Source organism: Balaenoptera acutorostrata, chromosome 6 (genome assembly GCF_949987535.1).
Source record: "Balaenoptera acutorostrata chromosome 6, mBalAcu1.1, whole genome shotgun sequence".
Classification (NCBI taxonomy): domain Eukaryota; kingdom Metazoa; phylum Chordata; class Mammalia; order Artiodactyla; family Balaenopteridae; genus Balaenoptera; species Balaenoptera acutorostrata.
In genome coordinates this window covers 124,753,915-124,774,577 of record NC_080069.1, presented here as the reverse complement: position 1 = coordinate 124,774,577, position 20,663 = coordinate 124,753,915, and the positions used below count along the sequence as shown (strand labels likewise).

The 20,663-nt window shown below is 62.0% G+C and overlaps 1 protein-coding gene across 2 annotated transcripts; it reads right to left on the bottom strand.

Moving 5' to 3' along the window:
- Positions 1-108: 108 nt before the first annotated feature.
- On the bottom strand, positions 109-20,592 carry RABL6 (RAB, member RAS oncogene family like 6). Of its 2 annotated transcripts, none has more exons than XM_057547960.1 (15): positions 20,574-20,592; positions 14,132-14,266; positions 12,460-12,507; positions 10,152-10,204; positions 9,106-9,197; positions 8,816-8,956; positions 8,174-8,279; positions 6,574-6,677; positions 4,113-4,432; positions 3,735-3,885; positions 2,624-2,839; positions 2,308-2,542; positions 1,776-1,950; positions 888-946; positions 109-782 (listed from the first exon to the last, which is right to left on the bottom strand). In XM_057547960.1, the coding sequence occupies exons 4-15, from the start codon at positions 10,170-10,172 to the stop codon at positions 591-593; spliced, it is 1,812 nt and encodes a 603-aa protein (XP_057403943.1). In that variant the 5' UTR covers positions 10,173-10,204; positions 12,460-12,507; positions 14,132-14,266; positions 20,574-20,592; the 3' UTR covers positions 109-590. The 2 variants fall into 2 exon arrangements, with proteins under 2 accessions (XP_057403943.1, XP_007194440.2); XM_007194378.2 differs by lacking the exon at positions 20,574-20,592 and adding an exon at positions 19,954-20,357.
- Between the last annotated feature and the right edge of the window lie 71 nt (positions 20,593-20,663).

Genomic DNA, 20,663 nt, shown 5'->3' with positions numbered 1-20,663 from the left:
TAGGGAGCTCAGGACCTTCCTGCCCACCCACGCCGACCGGGGGCTGGGGGGTGGTGGACCCGTCCCAGTTGGGCAGGAGCCCCGCAGCAGAAGCCGCATACACAGATGCGCAGTAGGACAGGAGAGCTTTATGGTCCGAGTGGTGTGGAAGGACAGCGAAAGGACATGAGTGTTAAGGGCCTCCCCGCTCGGCCTGCGCACGCCCGAGCTCAGGTGCAGGTGCAAAGCTGGTCGCTGTGCCTGGGAAGAGCGGCCCCCAGAGAGGCGCCAGCGCTGCCTGCCCTCTGCACAGGTGCCCCGAGGGTCTGGGGACCCGAGGTCTGCAGCGCCGGCGCAGCCGAAGCGGAGGCCGCTGCATGCAGCGGGCCTGGGTGAGTGCGTGCGGCGGGCCGAGGGCAAGCAGGGGGCCGGGCAGGCGACAGGGACAGCGCCCCACCCCTGCAAACAGCCTCACGGGCTTCCTCGGCCTCAGTCCCATCCCTGAGAAGCGCTGGGGGCCGGCTGCCCACAGAGCCTGCTGCCCCTCCCCGCAGGGCAGGCCCAGCGCCCCCAGCACACGCGGAGCGCCCTGCGGTCTGTGGCGGCCAGGCCTAGAGCTCCTCGTAATCGCCGCCCCCGCGGAGGTGGCCGCCCGGGGCCCCGCCCCCCAGGAAGGCCTCCAGCTCGTGGACCGCAGTCCTCTCCGGGCCCCGCCGCCGCCGCCGCTCCTCCCGGCCCTTGTCCTCCGCCTGGTCCCTGCTCTTCTTACGCCTGCTCTTCTTCTTTGCGGCCTTCTCTTCCTCCTGGAGAGGCGGGTGCAGCGTCAGCCGGGGGCTGGGAGAGCAGGGCCCGCCCTGGGGCCCACGCTGCCCAGCGGCACCCCAGGAGGGCTCAGGGAGCGTGTGTACCTCTCTGCTCTTCTTCTTTTTCTTTTTCTTCTCCTTCGAGGGAGGCTTGCCCTCCTTATCTGCACGGATAAGATGCAGTGTCAGCTCCCTGTGGACCAGAGGCCAGGCCCTCCCCAGGCTCCCGGACTGGTGTGAGCCTGGGAGTGGGTGGGTCCAGCAGAGGCCCTGAGCCGGGGTCCCAGTGTGAGCACAGCCCAGAGTGAACACCCAGCACCTCAAGCCTCTGCCCTGCATCTGGGTGGGGCCCTGGCTACAAAGGCAACAGGAGCCACTCCTGTGGACGGGCCGACACTTCAGCACCAGGACAAGCCCGGGAAGGTCCTTTCCTCTCCACTTTGGGGACGAGGCAGTTCCAGGACCGGCCCAGGTGACGCTGCTGGGCTCGAGCTGCCCAGGGTGGGGGCTGGGGATGGGGCAGGGAGCCGTGGAGCTGGCCAGGGTTGTCATGGAGCACGGGGGCTCAGCAGCCTGGAGACCATGCCAGCTTTTTCCACGGAGGGCCAGCAATGCAGGGCCGGACAGAGGGTCCAGAAGAGCTCGCAGCAGCGCTACCCACGCCGCCAAATGCCTCCTGCGTGGCCACTCGGTCAGATGCCTCAGCTGCCCATCCTTCCAGCCTGGTCCTGGCCTGAAAGCCTGGGATGTCGTCAGAACACAGCCGGACCCCGAGCAGGACAGAGAAAGGGACTGGGCTTCCGGCCCCACGGGACGGCCTTGCTGCTTGTGCCCCTGTGCTCCTGACCTTGCTCCTGTGCTCTGGGGCCCCCAGGCTCAAAGGCACAGGTGAGGGGGTCAGAAACATGGCCCCTGGCTGGGACACAGTGCAAGTCACCAGCGCCGATGCAGCTGGACGGGGAGGGAGGGGCAGGCGTGTCACCCCGCAGCTACCTTCCTCGCTGCTCTCCTTGCGGCCCGTGTCCTCCAGCCCCAACCCGAAGAGATCCGAGTCGTTCTTCAGTCTGAAGGAGGGGGCGGGGGGTTTGGGGGGCGGGGGCGGCTGGACAGGGCTGGTGGCTTCCTCGTCCGTCACGTCCGAGAGGTCCTCTCGCACCGGGAACTCACCCTGGAGAAGGAGCGGGCAGGTGGGCCGCCGAGCCTCTCCCCGGTTCCCTGTCACGTGACTCCGTAAGGAGGCTCCTGCACCGGCCCCGCACCATGGGCTCACCCAGAGTGACGACGGCCCGAGCGGGGCAGCCGTGATGCCGAGGTCCCCCACCACATCCTCCCCAGAACAGGGGCAGCCTGGGCCTGGCACACGCAGCCCCCTGCGGGGCAGCCCTCCCGGCTCACCCAGGCTGCCCTGACTCACGCCCCGCGAGACCCCCGCCACGTTCTCGTGCCTTCGGTGCCTTTCCGCCATTCCCCACCCACCACTCGCCCTGGACTCGGAGGCAGTGTGGGTGCCAAGGTCGGTCCTCACCGCTCTCCGCTGAGCATCTGGGTCACTCTCAAAGTCAGGGTCGTCCATGACGAAGGACAGCATCTGGGCGGCAATAGGCCCCTCGGGGTCACTCTCTGACGACACCTGCTTGTCCTCCCCCTCCTCCAGCCCCGGAGAGGAGCCCTCGGCGGGGCGCTTGGTGCCGCCTGGCCAGTGGGGCTCCGTGGCCCTGGGAGCTGCATCCTGGTGTGGCCTCGAGGCCTTCGTGGAGGAACTGCAGGACACACAGGAGGGTCACGGAGCCTGAGGCTGCCCTCCCCACCAGGACACCCCTTCCCTCCCACCCCCAACATACCGTTTGGTCCCTGGTTCAGAGCACTTCTGGGGGACCAGGACGGTGGCCTCGTGGCGCCCTGCCGCCTCCTCTTCTTCCTCCTCGCTGGACAGAGTGATGTGCTCCCTGGGGATGGGGCCCGTGGGTGGCAGGGGCCTATTAGGCGGCTTATCTTCAAGGTCCACGTCGTCCTGGAAACCCGCCACCATTGGGTTCCCTCCTGGGGCCTCCTCATCACTGCAAAGGACAGGCAGGGCAGTCAGAGGTCACGAGGGGGGTACGGAGCGCCCACCCTGATCTCCAGGCCCCTCTGTGCCAGGCAAGGGCCCTGACGGCGGGGTTGTCCACCCTTGCGTGGACGCAGCAAAGGGGGACCCACTTCGAGGGTGGCCTTGGGGGCTGTTCTGTGTAGGGGACCCACCACATTGCAGCAGAGCTGTGGCAGAGGTCGACAGGAAAGCAGGTGTGAGGTGGGCTGAGGAGAGGACAGAGACGCCCCCGTGCGGCGGGAAGCCACGGCGGGGCCCGCGGGTGGACATCTGAGGCGGGTGCCCTCCCGGGGGGTGGCGAGGTGAGGGGTGTGGGGCCCAGGGTGATGGGGGGCTCAGTGATGCCGGGGCCCTGCCTTGGCAGGAGCACAGTGCTGGCTTCGGTCTGGGATTTTGCACTTTGGGACACATGGTGACGGTGGAGGTGGAGGTGGGTCTCACTCGGGTCACACCGGGAAGGGAGTGTGCGCGCCGGGCCTCGAGCCTCCCCCGTGCGGCCCTGACCGGCCACCCCCTGGGGGAGAAGCTGACAGCGGCTCTTTGGCCCCAGGGTTCCTCCTTCCACCGGCCAAGGCTCTCAAGTGGCATCGGCCCGAGGAGGTCATGGACAGGAAGATGCCACCGACAGGCGGGTCACCGGCAGTCGGGGAGCCCTGCTCCCTCCCCGCAGGTGTGAGGCTGCCCTTCCCTCAGCTCCTCAGGCCCAGCTCTGCTTTTGTCCCCGGCGCCCAGATGCAGGCGGGGTGCCTGTCCCCTCCGCCCGCCCAGTGCCAGGGCGGCAGCAGAGTCCACACCTGGCGGGCCGAGGGCCAAGGCTGAGGGCGGCAGCCGACACCCGCCTGCCTTCCAGGCCCCGCCCTAACCTGTCACTGTCCTGCGGGGCCGTGGCTCCAACTTCCTTTTCATCCTTCGGGGGGGCTGCGTCCTCCAGGAAGCTGCGGTCAAGACTGTCGTCAGGAACAAAGTCCTCCACGTTCTGGACTCTTGCCGGGGCCTCTGAAGCTGGGGCCGGCTCTGTGGACAGCAGGCACCAACTCTTGCCCAGCGCCCAGCCCAGCCGGGTCCATCCCAGGCTGGGCCACAAGCGGGATGCCGTGTGGCGAGGCTGTGGGGCTGCCTGCCCCGCAGGAAGAAGGGGGGCCCCGTCCTGGTCGGCAAGGGCTCCCGGGGCCAGCGAGACAGGGCCGCGCCCCGCTTGGGATGCCTGTGCCCACCTCCCGAGGGCTGCTCCTGGGGCCTACCTGGGGGTGAAGGGGCCACCTCGGCCGCCGGCGAGATCCCGAACAGCCGCGAGATGACGCTGCGCCGCGGGGGTGCGGCAGGGACCAGGGGCTGCGCAGGGGCTGGCGGCGCCTCCGAGGCGGAGGGGGGCCCCGGGCAAGCCGAGGGGGCCTGGAGGGGCGGCTGTGGAGCCGGCTGGGGCGTGCCGGGGCTGGAGCTCGCCGTGGGCACTGCGCTCAGAGGCACCACGGGAGACGGGGAGCCCGAGGACGGACTCTGCCCGTTGGTGGCCAGCGGGGACGCGTGGCCACGGCTGCGTGCCTCCATCATCTCGAGGAAGCTGCGGGCGAACAGGGCGAGGAGTGAGAAAGCCACCTCCCGCGTCTCTTGCTCTCAGGCTCCCCAGGGGCTGCTGCTGCTGCGCCGGTGGTGACGGGGTGGCCCCGCGCTCAGGCCCCGAGCCCCCACCTGCCTTTCCAGGAGGTTTCCCAGCGCGGGCTGGTGGCAAACACTGACAGCGCCCCCAGGGCGGCGGGTGACAGGTGCGGACACCAACGCTGGCTGGGAGTCTCTTCCCGCGAGGGGAAGGGTGCGTGCGTGTGTGCCTGTGTTTGTGCGCGTGTGCATGTGCACGTGTGCGGACAGGCAGGCTTTGCTGAGCCCCCGCCCTATGGCCCCCGACCCTGTTTCTAGGACCCACCTACAGGGACAGGCTGCAAGCCTCCCAGATAGGGAGGAGCCTAGACCCGGGTGGCCTGGGCCCGACCGTCCCACTGGCTGAGGACCCTGGTGTCACCTAGGCCTGTAGCAGGGCCCTCCTCCCGTGGGGTGGGCTTTCAAACAGAAGGTGTGGAATGGAGAGCCGGCCTGTGCTTGTGGGCCGGGGCCCCGGGGGCCTGGGGTGTCTGGGCCGGCCGCCCTCACCTCTAGGTTGGTATTTGGGGGAGGGGGTGGGGGGTGGGAGGAAGGACGGGCAAGGCACTGGGTCCTGGCACAGGCCGGGAGCGGGATCCGCCCCAGACCTCGTCCGGTCCCCCGGCTGCTCAGGGGAGGTGACGGGGACACCACAGCCGAGCCCCGCCATGGTGCCACCTTCTTCCAATGGCCTGGTCCCGGGGGCTGGCCGGGGACGGGCGCTGTGGGGAGGCTCCAGCTGCCACCTCCCCAGGGAGCCTGTGCTTGGTGACGCCGGGCGCCCAAGCTCTCAGTCAGAGGACGCCTTGCAGGAGCTGGTCAGCCCCAGGGTGGCGTCCACGGTGAGGCCGGCCTGGCAGCCGGAGCAGGTGAGAACACCTCCCCCCACCCTAGAATGACTCCTGCTTCTCCCCCTCTTGCTGTTCCAGAAGCAGCAGCTGGATCTTTCTCTGGGAGACCCAAAGGCCCTTCCTCGAGTCCATCTGGGGGACCTGGGAGGCGCGAGGGTCCTGCCCGGGCCGCAGCCAGAGCCCGTGCTCCAGGCCGTGCGCGCAGGCGGGGAAGCAGCCTGCTTCCTACCCCAACCCCAACATCTGGATAATTCAACAAAACAAAGGAAGCACCTGTTTTTAGGGGTGGTTCAGGGTTAGGCCTTCCCCCACGAGCTGTGGAAGGCGGATGGGCCTGCTACCTGCTCTGGGTGCCCCAAGACCCTGCGAGGGCACAGGAGGGCCTGCCTGGGGGCTGTTCCCCACCCGCTCGGCCATCCTGCTGGAAGTGCCAGGACAACGCCCCTTCCTCCACTACCAAGGACCAGGAGATTTGGTTCCCACCCCACACACCCTCCCAAGGTCAAGGAGCTCTCTCCACTGGCATCAATCTGGGAAACCTACGTCAAAACAGGGACGGGGCCTTGGCTGGAAAACGTCAGGGTGGCCGGTCTTGCCGGGGCCTGGGGTGGACACGTGGCCAGGTCAGCGGCTCCCCGTTCTGCGTGCCAGGTGGCCGACAGGTGGGCCGGTCTGGACAGAGGCAGGCTGGGGCCAGGCAGCTAGAGCGCCTACAGCCGCACCAGGCCTGCACGCCATGTTCCCTCCACCCCTGCAAGGCAGACAGCTGTTTGGGGGCAGCAGCTGCAGAAGCACCTCCGTGAACTGACGGCCACACTGTGTGCCCGTCACACCCGGTTAAAGCAGGCCAGGCCCGAAGTGCTCAGTGGGCAGGGGGCGGCAGGGCCCTGGGGTGTCCAGCCTCACATCCTCAGGGTCAGGAGGAGCCCGCTATCTGCTTCCCAAGGAAGAGCCGAGAGCTGACAGCGCGGAGAGCACCACCCTCGCCCCCTTCCCACGGGGCCTGGACCACATTCAAAGCTGAAATGACTCGATTTCTTTGAGCAACACAACTCCACGCGGACAGATCTACCCGGGTGGGTGGCACTCGTGCTGCAGCCCCGCCAAGCGCACCCCGAGCTCAGAGGGAGGCCTGGCCCACAGGGCACACGTGTCACCTGCCCGCAGAGCCCTGCCTGCAGGGTCTAAGCGCTGAGGGCAGCCGCGGCTGACATACATGTCATAGTTCTGGTCCTCGGTCTCCTGCTGCACGGACAACTCCTCCAGCGTGGCATCGATGTCCAGCTGGTTCGTCTCCAGCTGCCGCAGCAGCGTCTCTCTCTACAGAGAGGAAGCAGACACCTGAGCTGGGACCATCAGTCACTGCGGTGAGCCACCCCTTCCGCCTGGCGCCCCTCCCGGCTGGCCCTTGAGGGACAAGACCGCCTCAAGCGGAGTGCCTGGAGCCGGGAGCCCGCACGGCCTCGCCCGGGGGGCGTGACGCCTCGGCTGCCCTGCAGGCTCCAGGGGCAGAGGTCGTGATGTGAGCGAACCACCCAGAGAGACGGCGCCCTGTTCACACGAGGGGCCCCGAGGCGTAAGAAGCCCCAGCACCTGCTGAAAACCACGCGCTTGCTGCTGGCCCCAGGCTCAGCGTCAGCAGCGGCTTCCAGCTTCCATCCTGCCCGATGCCACCCCCCCAACCCAGGCTGGGGGTGTTTTCCTGCGATTTGTGTGCACGTTTTACTTGGACAGAAAATTAAAGGGACCCCTACAGGCGACGTGGATCAACACCCAGGATAGGGCGGCCGGCACGTCTGCGAGGTCTGGACACCCTGAAAATGCCCGCCGCCCTGGCCTGCAGAGGCCTTGTCTCTTCAAAAGGCGGCAAGAGAAAAGGAAAGACAGCCGCTCGCCTGAGTAAGTTCTACATCCTTTTGGAGAAAGAACAGAAGCCACTGTGGCTGCAAGGGCCACGGGTCAATGTCCCAGTGACAAGCCGTGTGGGTGGCACGTGTCCCCGCTATGTGATGAGCAGGGCAGTCACCTCTGGGGTCTCGTGCACAAAAGCCCATCACCCATCTGAGGTCAGACAGACCCTGAGCCAGGTACGTCTGAGGAACTGTCACAGCCCAGCGCAGCCGCGGAAGTGACCACTACGTGTGGGGTGGGCTGCGTGGGGCCCAGGACAGAGGGCCGGCAGGAGGTGCCGACAAAGCCTGGTTCTGTGGTCTTAACGGGAACACCGTGGAAACACAAGGCTGCAATCGGGGAACTGAACTGGGGCACGGGAACCCTCTGCGCTCTCTGCAAACCTACAACTGTTCCCAAATACGAGGGTCAGTAACGCCAACAGCAAAGGGCTGCACAGCAGGGGGAGGAGGGCAGGGGCTGCTCGGGCCCATCCCGGCACCTGTCGCCAGAGAGGGGCCAGGTCCACCACGGGGACACAGCGGCACGGCCACAGGGAGGATCCGAGGCGTCCTGATCTGGGTGCCAGGGCCGAGGGCACCTCCACAGCGAGGACGGACACACGAGGGCCCCAGCAGGGGTCAGCGCAGAGGGTTGCAGCTCCCGGGAGGAACGTGTAAGGACACCCACGTTCTCCCGCAGCTGGGTCCGTGGTTCCAGAAGGGCCCAGGTCCCGGACCCCCCAGCAAGGGGAGGGGACAGGGCGGGCCATCCAGCGGCCGCCAGCACCCGCACGCGGCGTCCGAACTGATGGCCTCGCTCCAACCAGACCAACAAGCTGCCCGCCCGCTGGGGCCCCACCCCTGCGCCACAGCGGCCCTGGCAGACCCAAGCCCCACCCCCTGCACCCTGCCAGCAGGGCTCACCTGAAGCTGCAGGAATGGGATATTGAAGAACCTGTGCAGGTACTTGAGACCGAAGCTGTTCTTCATGGAGGACTCGGCGTAGCGGAAGTAAGAAGACCCTGGGGGCCTGTTCATGAAAAGCACGGAGACATGAGGGACGGTGGTGGCAGCGGGCAGCGTGGCGTGGCCCCTCTGGGCTGGGCCACCCTTGGCGCCAGCACCCCTTGCAGGGCTGAGTCGCCTCCTGTGGGTGATGGGCTCACAGTCGCCAGGCGGAGACCTGAAGTTCAGAGGGCTCTGCTTGGCCGGGCGCCCACCACGGGATGCCTGCACCAGGGAGGTGCTGCCTGCCCGCCCCGGCAGGACCTCGACGCACCATCCCCAGCGCCCGGCCCCGGCCTCGGAGATGGAGGGAGGCCGCCCCCACCTGGCACCTGGGACTGCCAGCTGCCCACCCTCGGTCCTGCCCACCCACACCCCACCCTCCAGGTCCGCATCCCCGTCCCGGCGGGGCAGGGAAGCCGGGGGAGCTGGCGCACCTGGGGCCCCGGGGCCGTGCCGCTGGGTGGGCGGCCAGGGCTCGACGCGGAGGAGGGCGCGGGCGGGAGCGTCCCGGGCGGCCAGGCCGACCCGCAGCAGCCGCGCCCGCGGGCTGGCACCCACCTGTCCAGGTTGTCGATGAAGTCTCGCACGTCGTCGGGCAGGATGACGCGGTGCTCGCCCATGTCGCGGTAGTTCCCCAGCACGCACACAGGCACGTGCGTCGGCACTTTGGGAAGCTCCCGGAGGATGTAGTTGAAGGTCCTTGGGAGGCGCGTGTGGGGAGAGACCCGCCTTAGCTTCCGCCCCCGGGGAAGAGCCTGGCTGAATGGGCAGCGTGCACACTGCCCACGGCCAGCCCTCAAGAAGCACTGAGTGCCCTGCTGGACGCCCTCGCGGGCCAGCGCCCTTACCACTGCTTGGTGATGTCGAACATCATGACCACCCCGTTGCAGTTCTTGTACACGTCCAGGAACTCGGCATCCAGGGCCATCTCGGACTCCGCCTAGGGATGGGGGAATCGGGCCTCAGAGACGGTGCCCCGGGCCAGGTCCCACAGGTGAGCACCCACCATCTCCGGGGAAAGGCCGAACAGGACTTTTACAACTGAAAAGACAACGGCTATTTTCATTTTGGGAAAAAAAACGTAGACGCGAGGTTATCTGGAGCGGAGGCCGCATTGTGCCTGCCCTCCACTGAGGGTCCCCGCGTTGGCCGTAGGCAGTGTCCTGCCCTTGGGGCTCACGGACGCTCCACTGCTGGGACAACTGAGCTGAAGAGGTGCGTCGCAGAGCTGAGGATGCATGTCCCAGAGAACCTTCCAGAGCATGCACACCAGGGAGGCTGCAGAGCTGGGGGCGGTGGCAACATGCCCACAAAGACCACACAGACCTGGGCCAGGCGGTCACTGAATCTTCCTGTCCTAAAAGGGAATCCTAAAGGCTGCCCGCTGTCAGGAGGCCGTCTACGGACAGGAGGACATGGAGAGAAGGGCCCTTAGAAGCCATCAGAAAGCTTTGCGGACCGGAAGGAGTGCTAGCTGGCCCCTGACTTTTTGTGTCGAGGTGGCGACCGTGGTGAGAGCCCTCTCGGAGCCCCACTCATGCCCACGTGTACCCAGGGCCACACCTGAAGGTATGCCTATGCTTTTAACAGCTGAGGCCTTTGTAACACGGATATAAAATTAGGCCACTTCACCTAAATACCTCTCAGGTCACCCCAACTCCGAGTAGGGTCTGGCGGGCATCCCTGACACAGAGCAGCAGCTCAGGGGACCCCAGCCACCCCAACGCGACCAAGGGCAGCATGGGAGTGGCCACTGAGCCACCTGAGTCCACCAGCACAGATGGAGTCCTCAGGAGGGCCAGGCAGGCAGGGGGCAGAGGGGTCTGAAAAACAGATGCCTGCTCACAAACCCCCACCCGAAGTAGTGGGCCACGTGGGAAGAGACGCAGCTCACCTCCTGGGGGTCATTCTCCATCTTCAAGGCATCGCCTCGCTTCTTGCATTTCCCTTAAGAAAAGACACAAAGTCACGGGGTGGAAACGCTGGGCCCAAGGATGCCCTGAGGGGGTGGCAGCCCCTCCTCGTGTCCCACTGCCCCCCATGCCCCTGCCCCCACCTCCAGTAGGTGCCTTACGGGCTGGGGTTGGAGCCCCCGGGACCCTAGGGCAGGACACGGCCAGGACCCCAGGGAGGCCACGGAGGCTCCCTGAGCCGGTGCTGAGGGTGGACGAGCTGGGCTTGGGGCCAGGAAGCCGTGGAACCACCTGAGCAGCAACAGCTCCCATGCCCAGCCTCCCTTCCCTCCACCTCAGACATTTCTGACAGGGGAGGAAGGACCACTCGTCACCCTAGGGTCCTGGGGCCCTCAGTCTCAGAGCAGCGGGCTGGGCGAAACCAACAAACCGGGGTTCGTTTATTAGAAGGCCGCCCTCTGCCTCTTCCGCAGCCTCTCCCAGAACCTCTCACCACCCTCTGATCCCGTCTCTGGAGGCGCCCCCAGCTCAACAGACGCTGGCCACCTCGCGCCCTCCCAGTGGACGCCTGGGGCCACAGGGTCGAGGCCCGAGCTCCGCGACTGCCGACAGGTGCGGCCGAAGCCCAGGACGTGCCACCACCGCCCGGCTGCGAGCAGAGCGGAAACTGGGCCAGTGCTCCTGGGAGGAGGGCCGGGCAGCCAGAGTTATGCCACGCCCGCTCCCACCATGAGGGGCACCACCTCTCAGCCGCTGCCACCCCCCTCCAACTCGATGCCCTTTGCTGCTGTGGACGAGCCTCGGACGTGTCCAACAGGGGACCAGTTAGGGTGGTAGAGAAGGCACTTTTCCTTCCCACTCTGAAGATTCCCACCCGAAGGGGACCAGATGAGGGCGCTCTGGGGATGCTGCGCGCTCATGTGGAATGCTGCCCCTGCCCCTGGCTGCCAGCACGTGCGCAAGCCTCCTCTCCACACCGCAAGGAGCTCTGGGGAGAACAGCCACGCAGGGAACTGCGGCCAGCCCATCACTGCCCTTCCACGGGCTGGAAGCGGGGTGCTCGGAGGTTCCCAGAACAGGGCAGTGTCTGCCTCTGTACCATGAGGCTGTTCCCCCCCACTGAGGACACGACATGCTGCCGCATGGAAGGGGTCCCGTCGCCAAAGACAGAGCCCATTCTGGACATGGGCATCCCGTCCCGAATGAGCGCAGACCCAGGGAGTCGGAGCCAGGCACGCGGGGGCAGGGGTGCGGGCTGTGCCGGGGCATGGAGGGCAGCCTGGCCCGGGCGACGGCTCCCCCTCACATCCGGGCTGGCGGCTGGGCCGCAAGGGGCTGCTTCCTAGTGCTACCCGGCCGCACGCACACAGGACGCCGTGCAAGCACAGCTCGCAGCACGAGGCCCCTCCAGGCCCCGTGGGGTTTAAAGCACCCTGGGGGCAGCAGTATCCTCACCCGGCTCAATGGGTCCTCGGAACCCAAACCCGCCTCCACAGAACGTGGTGTAGAAGAGCGCGCGTGTCCTGCACCAGAAATCACAGGCTCGTAGAAGACAACGTCCCTTTGTCCCTGAAGGACGGGAGGAGCTATAGCAGGCCTGCGGGGTCCGAGGCCGGGCCTGGGGGTCGGAGGTCAAACCTGCGAGGTCAGACCATGGTGCGCACAGGGCACCGGCCCCAGGGAGGAGCACGAGCATCACAGAGGAAGGGCCGATGGCCTGGGTGCAAGGAGGAAATGAATGAGATGGAACGCTGGGGGCGAACGTGCCCACGCCCCCCGCCCCGGCCCGCCTGCTGCACACAGGGCACGGCCATTTGGGGTCTGTGTGCGTGCTGGGGTCCCCGAAAGCTCAAGCCACTTCAGAAGCCAAGGACCCTTGGCTCTGGGCACAGGGGCAGGAACTAGTGGGCTGCCACACCCATGGTGCTGCAGGAAGGGCTCCCTGAACAGCCCCCCAGAGCCTCTGGCTGTGGTCCGTGTCCGCCCTCCATGGCCACGTGCTCAGCTCAAGCGGGTGGAACAGGTGTTTCAAGAGCAAAGACCATGGTGCCCTAACTGGTCAGCACCGGGCGCTCCATCCTGGACCACACACCCGTAGCCCGACGGCACGGTCAGCACAGAGCCAGGCCTCCGATGGCCCCTGTGCCCAGGAGCCAGAGTCAAGGGACCGAGGCGCCAGGAGGCGGCAGAGGAGGAGCCGCCAGCGAGGGAGAGAGGACAGCTGTTCTCCTCCACAGCACAAGCAAAGCTTGAAAGAGAAAAGCACGCTCATAGAAGGATCTGACTTACCTTTGTCAACCACATCCCAGACTTCAACTTTCACGATATCATCAGTGGCTAAAATAGGGGGAAAACAGTAAGATCAGCACCCAGTGTGAACTTCCGGTTTCAATGGACCACCTTCAGGGGCTGTGCGGATGTCACTGTCCCCACTCGGCGCCTCCCCAAGGGCCCCTGCTCCCGCCCAGGCTGGCGGGTGCTGTGCCCAGGACACCCCCTCCCTGGAAGGCAGGGAACAATCTGGACACCTCCTCAGCTGACACGACTGCGTGTCCTGAAGGGTCCCTGGGGCGGGCTTGTGCCCAGCCAGAACCCAGGCCCCCGCAGGCCCCCTGGCTTCTGCGGGAAGGCCCGGTTCCAGTGACTCTGCCCCTGCTCCTTGGCAGAGGTCTCTGGTCTGCTGCGTGTGGGGGGCCAGGGGAGCAGGCTCTGGGATCGGCCAGTCTGGCGTCAGGGCCTGTGCACATGCCCGGGCCGTCAGCGGGTCCACCCGCCACCCCAGGGATTCCGTGGGGAAAGGGGAGAGGCGGGGAACTGCCAGGCACCTGCCACCAAGCTGCAGGGCACAAGAAGTGCGCTGTCCCCGCCAACTTCACCCCAAACCGGGAAGGGGTGCCCTAGGGGGTGAGGCTTCCCTCTGCAGCTGGCGGGCAGGGCAACACTGAGTCCACACAGCTGTCCTACTTCGCGGCCTGGCCATCCCTAGGAGGGAGTTGGAACTTCTACAAAGGCCCATGTGTCCTGCTGTTGGCCCGCTGGATTTTTTTTTCAACGAAAAGGAATGTTTTGGGTTTTTTTTAAAATTCTAGATCAGTTTTTTTTTTTTTAAATTTTTATTTATTTATTTTTGGCTGTGTTGGGTCTTCGTTTCTGTGGGAGGGCTTTCTCTAGTTGCGGCGAGCAGGGGCCACTCTTCATCGCGGTGCGCGGGCCTCTCACTATCGCGGCCTCTCTTGTTGCGGGGCACAGGCTCCAGACGCGCAGGCTCAGTAGTTGTGGCTCACGGGCTTAGTTGCTCCGCGGCATGTGGGATCTTCCCAGACCAGGGCCTGAACCCGTGTCCCCCGCATTGGCAGGCAGATTCTCAACCACTGCGCCACCAGGGAAGCCCCGAAAAGGGATGTTTAAAATGGCTCAAAGGTCTTGTGCTTTCTGGCTCCTGAGCACGCAGAGTGGATTCTCTCCCTCCCAGCAGGGCGCCCCGTGGTCGCTGTCCCCCAGGAGCAGAGCGGAGGTGCCCGCCGTTCTGGCTACGGCCGGGTGGCCGCCAGGTGTGTTCTGCCCATCAGGCAATCTCGCCAACAAACCCCCTCCCAGGACCCTGTGGGGACTGGCACTTCACAACTGCCGCTGAGAGCTGGGCTCCAAGGCCCTGGGGGCCTCTGTCTGCTGGGGCCCAGCACGTGCTGTGGCCGGGATGGTCCCTGCCCGGAGGCTCTGCCCCTGGGACGTCCGAAGGTCTGGGCCTCTGGCCCCGCTCCCTAAGTGGACCGAGTCTCCCGCGGGACAGGGGACTTCAGGGCAACCCCAAAGCGGCTTTGATGAGCCCCCGAGTTCACGCGTGTGCGGCGTTCCTGTGACGACCCCAGGCTGGGGGAGGGCGACGGGAGGAAAACCCCTACCCAGCAGGCCGGTGCCCACCCAGACCCCCGGGAAGCCCCCCACCCACCGCCGCCCTCACTTTTGTAGCTCCAGTGGATGCTGGTGACCTGGATCTCCTGTGTGGGGATGTACTCCTCCACGAACTTCTTGCCCTGCAGCCGGTGCCACAAGGCTGTCTTGCCCGTGTTCCTGTCCCCTCGGATCACGATCTTCACTGCGGGGGAGAAAGCGCACAGATCAGGCAAACAATCACGGCAAAGGCAAACTTTCACTCCGCCGAGGGAGTGCATGCACGGCTTCTTGTGCACAGACGTGGCCAGTGTGTCTGGCGAGCCCCGAGAGCTGAGTGGTGTGGGCTGGCCGGGGGCCCCCGGAGGGACGAGGCCGTGGGCACACGTTCGCTCACTTGGGGCACCGGCAGCCCTGCTCTCCCCCAGGACCCCGACGGACTTCCTCCGGGGCAGGTGGGCAACCCCGGGACTCTGCTCTCCGGAACGCAGTGCTCCAGAGCCGGGTGCCCGTGGGGCAGGCTGTGCTCGCCTCTGCAGGCCGCGTGATTCGCACGTCGGCTCTCACCCTACCTTCCCAGAGCCCTGGCATCTTCGGTGCAGGGTTCTGCAGGACGCAGGGCTCCTCAAGACCACACTCGGGGTGACAGCAGGAAGCCTGGACTCTGCTTTGCTTGCTCAACCAGTACTTAGGAGCGTGCACGTGGAGGGCTGGGGGCAGTGCCTCCCCCGCTGCCACCGAGCGCCTGGCAGGGCCGGCGTGGACTCCGTGTTTCTCACCCGGTCATCCTCCAGGGCACTGCCTTCTAAGTTTTCAATGTAGTGGCACAAAGTCATCCATGACATTTTATGTTCTAGACTTCGTGGTTGCTGCTGTGTACTCTTCGTCCTTCTGGATATTTGTTTTGTCTGTTTAATTAATCTTCCCAGAGGCTCGTCTACTTGACCAGTCACGTACACACACCCCGTGTGTTTTGCTGGATGCCTCCACTGATCCTTCTTAAAAACCACTTGCTTCTGCTTTTTTCTTTGTCACTTACTTCCTTTTACTTTCTTGAGGTTTAACCCTGTTCTTCTGGGTTTTCACATTGTATTCTCAGGTCGATGACCACCACAAGTATATGGGGTGTTCATTATCACTGGATTACAAATACTTCCTTGACCCATAAATTACTTAGAAATAGTTTTAAGTTTCCCCCCAGAAGTTGTACCTTTTTGTTATTCCTATCCAGTTTTACTCACTGTGGCCACAGAATGTGGTCTGCATGGTACATATTCTTGGGTGTCTGTTCGGACTGTCGCTTTCAGGAACGCGCCTTGCTTTGAGCGGGGCTGGGTGCAGACACCTGCTCCTCGCTGAGTCTTCCTCTCGCCTGGCCGGCTGTCTGACCTGCAGCCAGTGTGAATCCCCACAGCTCCAGCACGAGGACCCCACGGGTGCAGCTTCCTTGTGGCTGATACTGACCCACTGCTTGGTTCCACAAGCCTGCTTTCAACCTTTCCATGCCATCGTGTGGTGGACGTGTCTCTTACACACCACACAGCCAGAAAGAAATCAAATCGCAGTCTTTCTTTCACTGGTGCGTCTGCCTGTTCACATTCCCTGGTTGCCAACAGAGGCGGGTAACCCCCTCCGCCACGTGTGATCATTTCCAGTCACTGCCAGGGTTCCCTCCCCTCTTTTCTGCCTTCTTTCATGTTGGGCGAGGTTTTTTTTTTTTATTCCTCTTTTGCCTGGTATTTATTTGGAAGATTTGAGATCTATTTCTATTCTTAAATTTTTAACACACACCTTAGCTGCAGTAAAGTCTGAAGTTAATACATGTCCTTGGCTCCCACTTAACCACAGCTCTGGTCAGCGCCATCGTGGGTTACACGCTGGTTGCTAGCGTTCTGGCTTCTCCTTCTGCATCCCCCACGGGGGTCACGATGCTTGTTCACCCATTTCCGTGCTGACCCGTGCCTTGCAAACCTCCTCCGTCTCCCGAGCTCCCCCTCCATCTGTCTGGAGTACCTCCTCCAGGATTTATTTCAGCAGGAACCTTCGCACAGAAACTGTCCATCTTAGACTGGAGAGGGGTTTAATCGCACTCGCTTACTTGGTGTAGATTTCTAGGCCAACCAGGCTTTCCCCTCAGGAACGCCTCCACCACCATCACTGCCAGCGTGCTGTCAGGCTCTTGGCTGTCCCTCTGCTTGCACTGGTCGCTTCTACAATTTTCCTCTTTGATTTTGCTGTCCTGAAATTCCCATGATGTGTCCAACTCTGGGAGTTTGAAAGCCCTGGCCTTGGATTTCTTGGAGTTTCCTGTACTCCGGGAACTCCAGAAAGTCCTAGCCTGCATTTCTGCAGTAACTGCCTCTTCTCCATCCCTGCTATTCTTTCCTTCTGAGACTCAGATCACACGTGTGTGGGCATCGCTCAGTTCTGGGCCCGCATCTCCCTGCCAGGTGCCAACTCCACCTTCAGCTATTATGCTGCTTCGCCTACCTGCCGGCTTTTTGTTTTCGTGACCGTGCTCTTTCATTTCTGGAGGGTCTCTTTGGTTCTTTTTTCAAACACGGCTTGTCTGTCCAGAGTCTTGATATAATCTTAGAACTGTTTCCTTCTTTTATATCTTTACCAATTTTAACATATATTGATATTTGTTTTCTATTCTGTTTTGAGAATGAAAAGTCTTAATTTTCTCTCTCTTCAACTGAAATCCTTTTAAAATTTGAAATTTACTCTTCAAAAAAGTTAATTAGAAGAAACCGTATAATGTCAGAAATAAATAAAATGATCTGGTTTCATCCATTAAAAAAAGGAATTGGCCTCTACTTTTAAATTAAAAATTCAAATCAATCTCAGAACCTTAGACATTGGCTCAGATAAGCTAAATAAGTGATTCACTGAAAAACCTTTAATAAAGATTCACCCAAGAAGTGATGAGGAGCCCTTTACTTAAGAAGCATGCGGCATGCAAGACGTTTTACTAAACAGAGTAACTCTCTATTTCTATTCTACGTCTTTTCTTTTATTCTAAGTAAAGATACAACGCAGAAGACACAGGGATCTACTACAGGACCCAAGAATCTCTTCTACTCCCTGATTCAACAGTAACTCACTCACACTGCCACACATTTCCTGCAAGATAGGGAATCTTTTTTTTGTATTTTCATACAAAAAAAAAAAAAAGTATGGTCCATCTTGGATGCAAATGATGCAATCAACCACTCTGCAGGAGGCACAACTGAAATCCAACGATGCCCTGATACCAGCAGCAGGATCACTAGACAGACGCCCAGCTGGTCACCTCCTCCTGGGCAGCCCCTCACCCCCACCGCAGCAGTGGCTCCTCTGCTCAGAGCCCTCTAAGGTGTCCCGTTCACAGAGTCCCCAGGATGGTGTGAGGGCCCCCCGTGCTTCTCTCCTGACCTCGCTCCACTGTGACCCCCTCGGCCCTTTTCCACAAGGCCCGCTCTGACCTTCTACTTAAAGTCCCAACCCCAGCCCCCACCCTGCTCCATTCCTCCACCCTTCAGATAGGTTATATGGTTACCTCCTAATCATGTTTAGTGCCCACAGTCTGCCTTTCTACCCCCACTAGAATGGAAGCTCCACAAGGCAGAGACTGCTGTCTGGGTTTTCACTGATCTACGCTCAGTAAATATTTGCTAAGTAAAGGAACGCTAGGGAAGGAAAACCTATAAATGAAAACGTGGCAGGTCACAGGCAGCAAAGGCTCAGGAATTTGCAAATCGGCCCTGCTGGGGCAGGTCAAATAGTTTGCCAAACACAGCTGTTTATTTCCGAAAGAAAAAGCTCTCTTACCCAGAAACCAACCTTTCAAAGGTTTCTTGGTAAGGAAGTGTTTAACTCCATTTTAAGTTCTAGCACTGAAATCCGACTGGCCAGGACTCTGGCTGTCCCAGCGTCTGGAGGCTTTCTCCGTAAGGAATGCAGCCTGGAGCAAGGGCAGTCTGGACGAAATGCACAAGACCGGTGCCTCCTCACCGGACCCAACACACACAGGCAGCGTCCTTCCACCTTACACGCGAATGACTTCCAAACCATGGACGCCGTCCAATGGCTCATTTGGGTTTTGATTCTAAATGGGATGTGTATGCTGGGACACTGCATGGGTGTCACTTCTCATCGTCACAGCAATTTAAAAGAAAACGACTTATCTGCCCCAGGAGGACAAGGTTCTGTAAGAGACAATCATTAATTCTTACCCATAAAAGTCCTGAGTCTATAACTATCATATTGCTGGTTTGCTCCCCTAAGTAAGATGTTTTGGGAAATAAATATTAGAAATGTTCTATTCTACTGACTAATAAATTTAAAAGTTTCAAAATTGCAGTATTAGCCAACTACAGGGGCAGCACCACCCTGAAATGTCCTGTGGGCACAGCACCCCGTTTCTCTCAACTGCACCACCTTTCATTCATTTTGTTCCAGATCAGAATCTGCCCCCCCCCCCAACTTCCTGAGGCGGGTCTCTTCTCTGGAAGGACTCCAATGTCCTTTCTACTTTTTACTCCCGCCCACCCAGGACCAGGGGGTGTGCCCACCAGGGAGTGCTTTTCCAAAGGTGAACATTTTTCAGGTCCAGTTTCCAAAGGACTAAGATTAAGTTTTAAAAAATAATACCATAAATAATAAAATTAAATAAGGGAACCAAAGGTGGGTTGTAAAGACTTGTGTAAATGCGTATTTTGACTTACTATTCTCTTCTTGGAATGTGAGAGAAATACACACAAACTTGGGTAAAATACATGCAAAACGATCCCTCTTTTAAAACCAAAGTCTTTCCAATCAGTTTCTTAATATGGTACATTGTTACTGAAATATTGGTCATCACAGAGACTGAAAGGCTCCCCTGAAAGTAGCAAAGGGAGGAATGTCCAGTATCTTGTAGCAATATATGGAAATACTTAAAGAGGGAAACAATTTAAAAGCAGAGAACAACATTAAAAAATCTTTAAATACTCCTAGCAAAAAGCCAGCAAGATGGAAAAACTTTAAAGAGGTCAAGAGGACGGTCAGCCTCTAGGAGCTACACAATTTACATAATTTATAACTGGGGACTGGAAACGACCTGGGCTTTCAGGGCATCTGGTAAATAACTCCTCTTTCCCGTAGGAGAAAAGAAATCTCTACGATAACAAGTAAGAGCCTGTGCCTTCTGGAGCTTTTCTAAATATATCCCTTACAAATGCTTTAAAAAAAAAAAAAAAAAGGGGGGGCAAGAACGTGCGGCGTAGCTGACATTCCGTCTTCAAACGGGGTACGAAGTCTACAAAGAAAAACCCCATAGCTCAAACTACCAGAGCCAGCGGAGTCCTCCGCTCTCTTCTCTTGCGGGTGACCCCACGGTTCATGGATGGAGAGCTCCACCACCCCCTTTAAGAAGCGTCATACACCACAGACTCTCCCCACGTTATGTAAGAATCTCTCTTAGACGAGGTCACCTGGGCCAATGAGGGTACCGCAGACGCACCAGGAACCGCCTGGACCAATTTCACTCGAATGTCCCATCATGCCAGCATTCCTCGGGAATGACCCACAGGTCAGAGGGGAGCGCCGGCCGAGGAGCCCACCTTCTGGCCCTGGGGTCCTCTAGGACCTCCTCTCCGGCCCGCATCACCTCCCAACCCCAAGGGAACGCCCCTGGGGCACCCGCAACGTGCCCGGCACAGGTAAGGGCTCAGCTCACCTGCACACAGACGGCGAGGCCCTCGGAGCGCGACGGGCCCCCCAGCGCTTCCCGGGCGAGGCCCGCCCCGGTTACCACAAGTCCTGGACGGCGCGGCCGGGGCCTGCGGACCCCGCGGGACGGCGCCCCCTGCACCCGTGCCCCCACTTTCCACGTGCCCCCGCAGGAACCCCACGCCGGGCCACACTCACTGTTGTACTGCACCCCCTTGGCGAAGCGCCTCTGCAGCGCCTGGTTCATGGACTGCAGCCCGGCCGGGATGTTCTTGTCGCGGCCCGGAGCCTGCTCCGACCCCACCAGCTTCTTGAGCGCGGAAAACATCTTCCCGCTCCCACGTCCGAGCCCGGCGCGGCTCCCGAGTTCAGCGGCAGCGGCGGCGGCGGCGCGGCGCGGATCGCACCATGTCCCGGGCCCCGGCGACCGGGCGCCTGCCTCGAGGGCGGCTCAGGGGCTCAGCCGCGGAGGCTCGGCTTCGGCCCCCGCGGCCCCCGGCGCGGCCACTCTGCGCTCGTCAGCGCCGCCATCTTGGCGCCGGCTCGGCGGGGCGCGCGGCTATGGGGCTCCGCGAGGGCCACGGGAGTGCGGCGCGCGGAGAGGTGCGCGTGCGCAGAGCGCTGCGGTCGCGGGGCGTGCGGCTACGGGGCGCCGCGAGGGCCACGGGCGGGTGGCGCGCTGAGGTGCGCTCTTGAGGGGGGCGGTGCAGGTGCGGGGCTGCGGACTCCGCAGTCCCGCCTTACGAACTGCCTCCACGGTTTCAGCTCAGCCCAGACCCCCGTCCGCATCCCCGCCCGTACCCACTACTCACTCTTACCCCTGAACCCTCGGGCCCAGATCCACACCGAACACCCCACTTCCCCGCAGACTTCCCAACGCTGTCCCCCACATCTGCGTCCCCTCAGGT

Coding starts and splice junctions, on each gene's coding strand:
- RABL6 (XM_007194378.2), bottom strand. CDS start 20,083: ATGTTTTCCGCGCTCAAGAAGCTGGTGGGGTCGGAGCAGGCTCCGGGC. Junction 9,198..10,151: donor TGGAGAATGACCCCCAGGAG/GTGAGCTGCGTC, acceptor CCCCATCCCTAG/GCGGAGTCCGAGATGGCCCT. Junction 783..887: donor AAAAGAAGAAGAGCAGAGAG/GTACACACGCTC, acceptor CCGCCTCTCCAG/GAGGAAGAGAAGGCCGCAAA.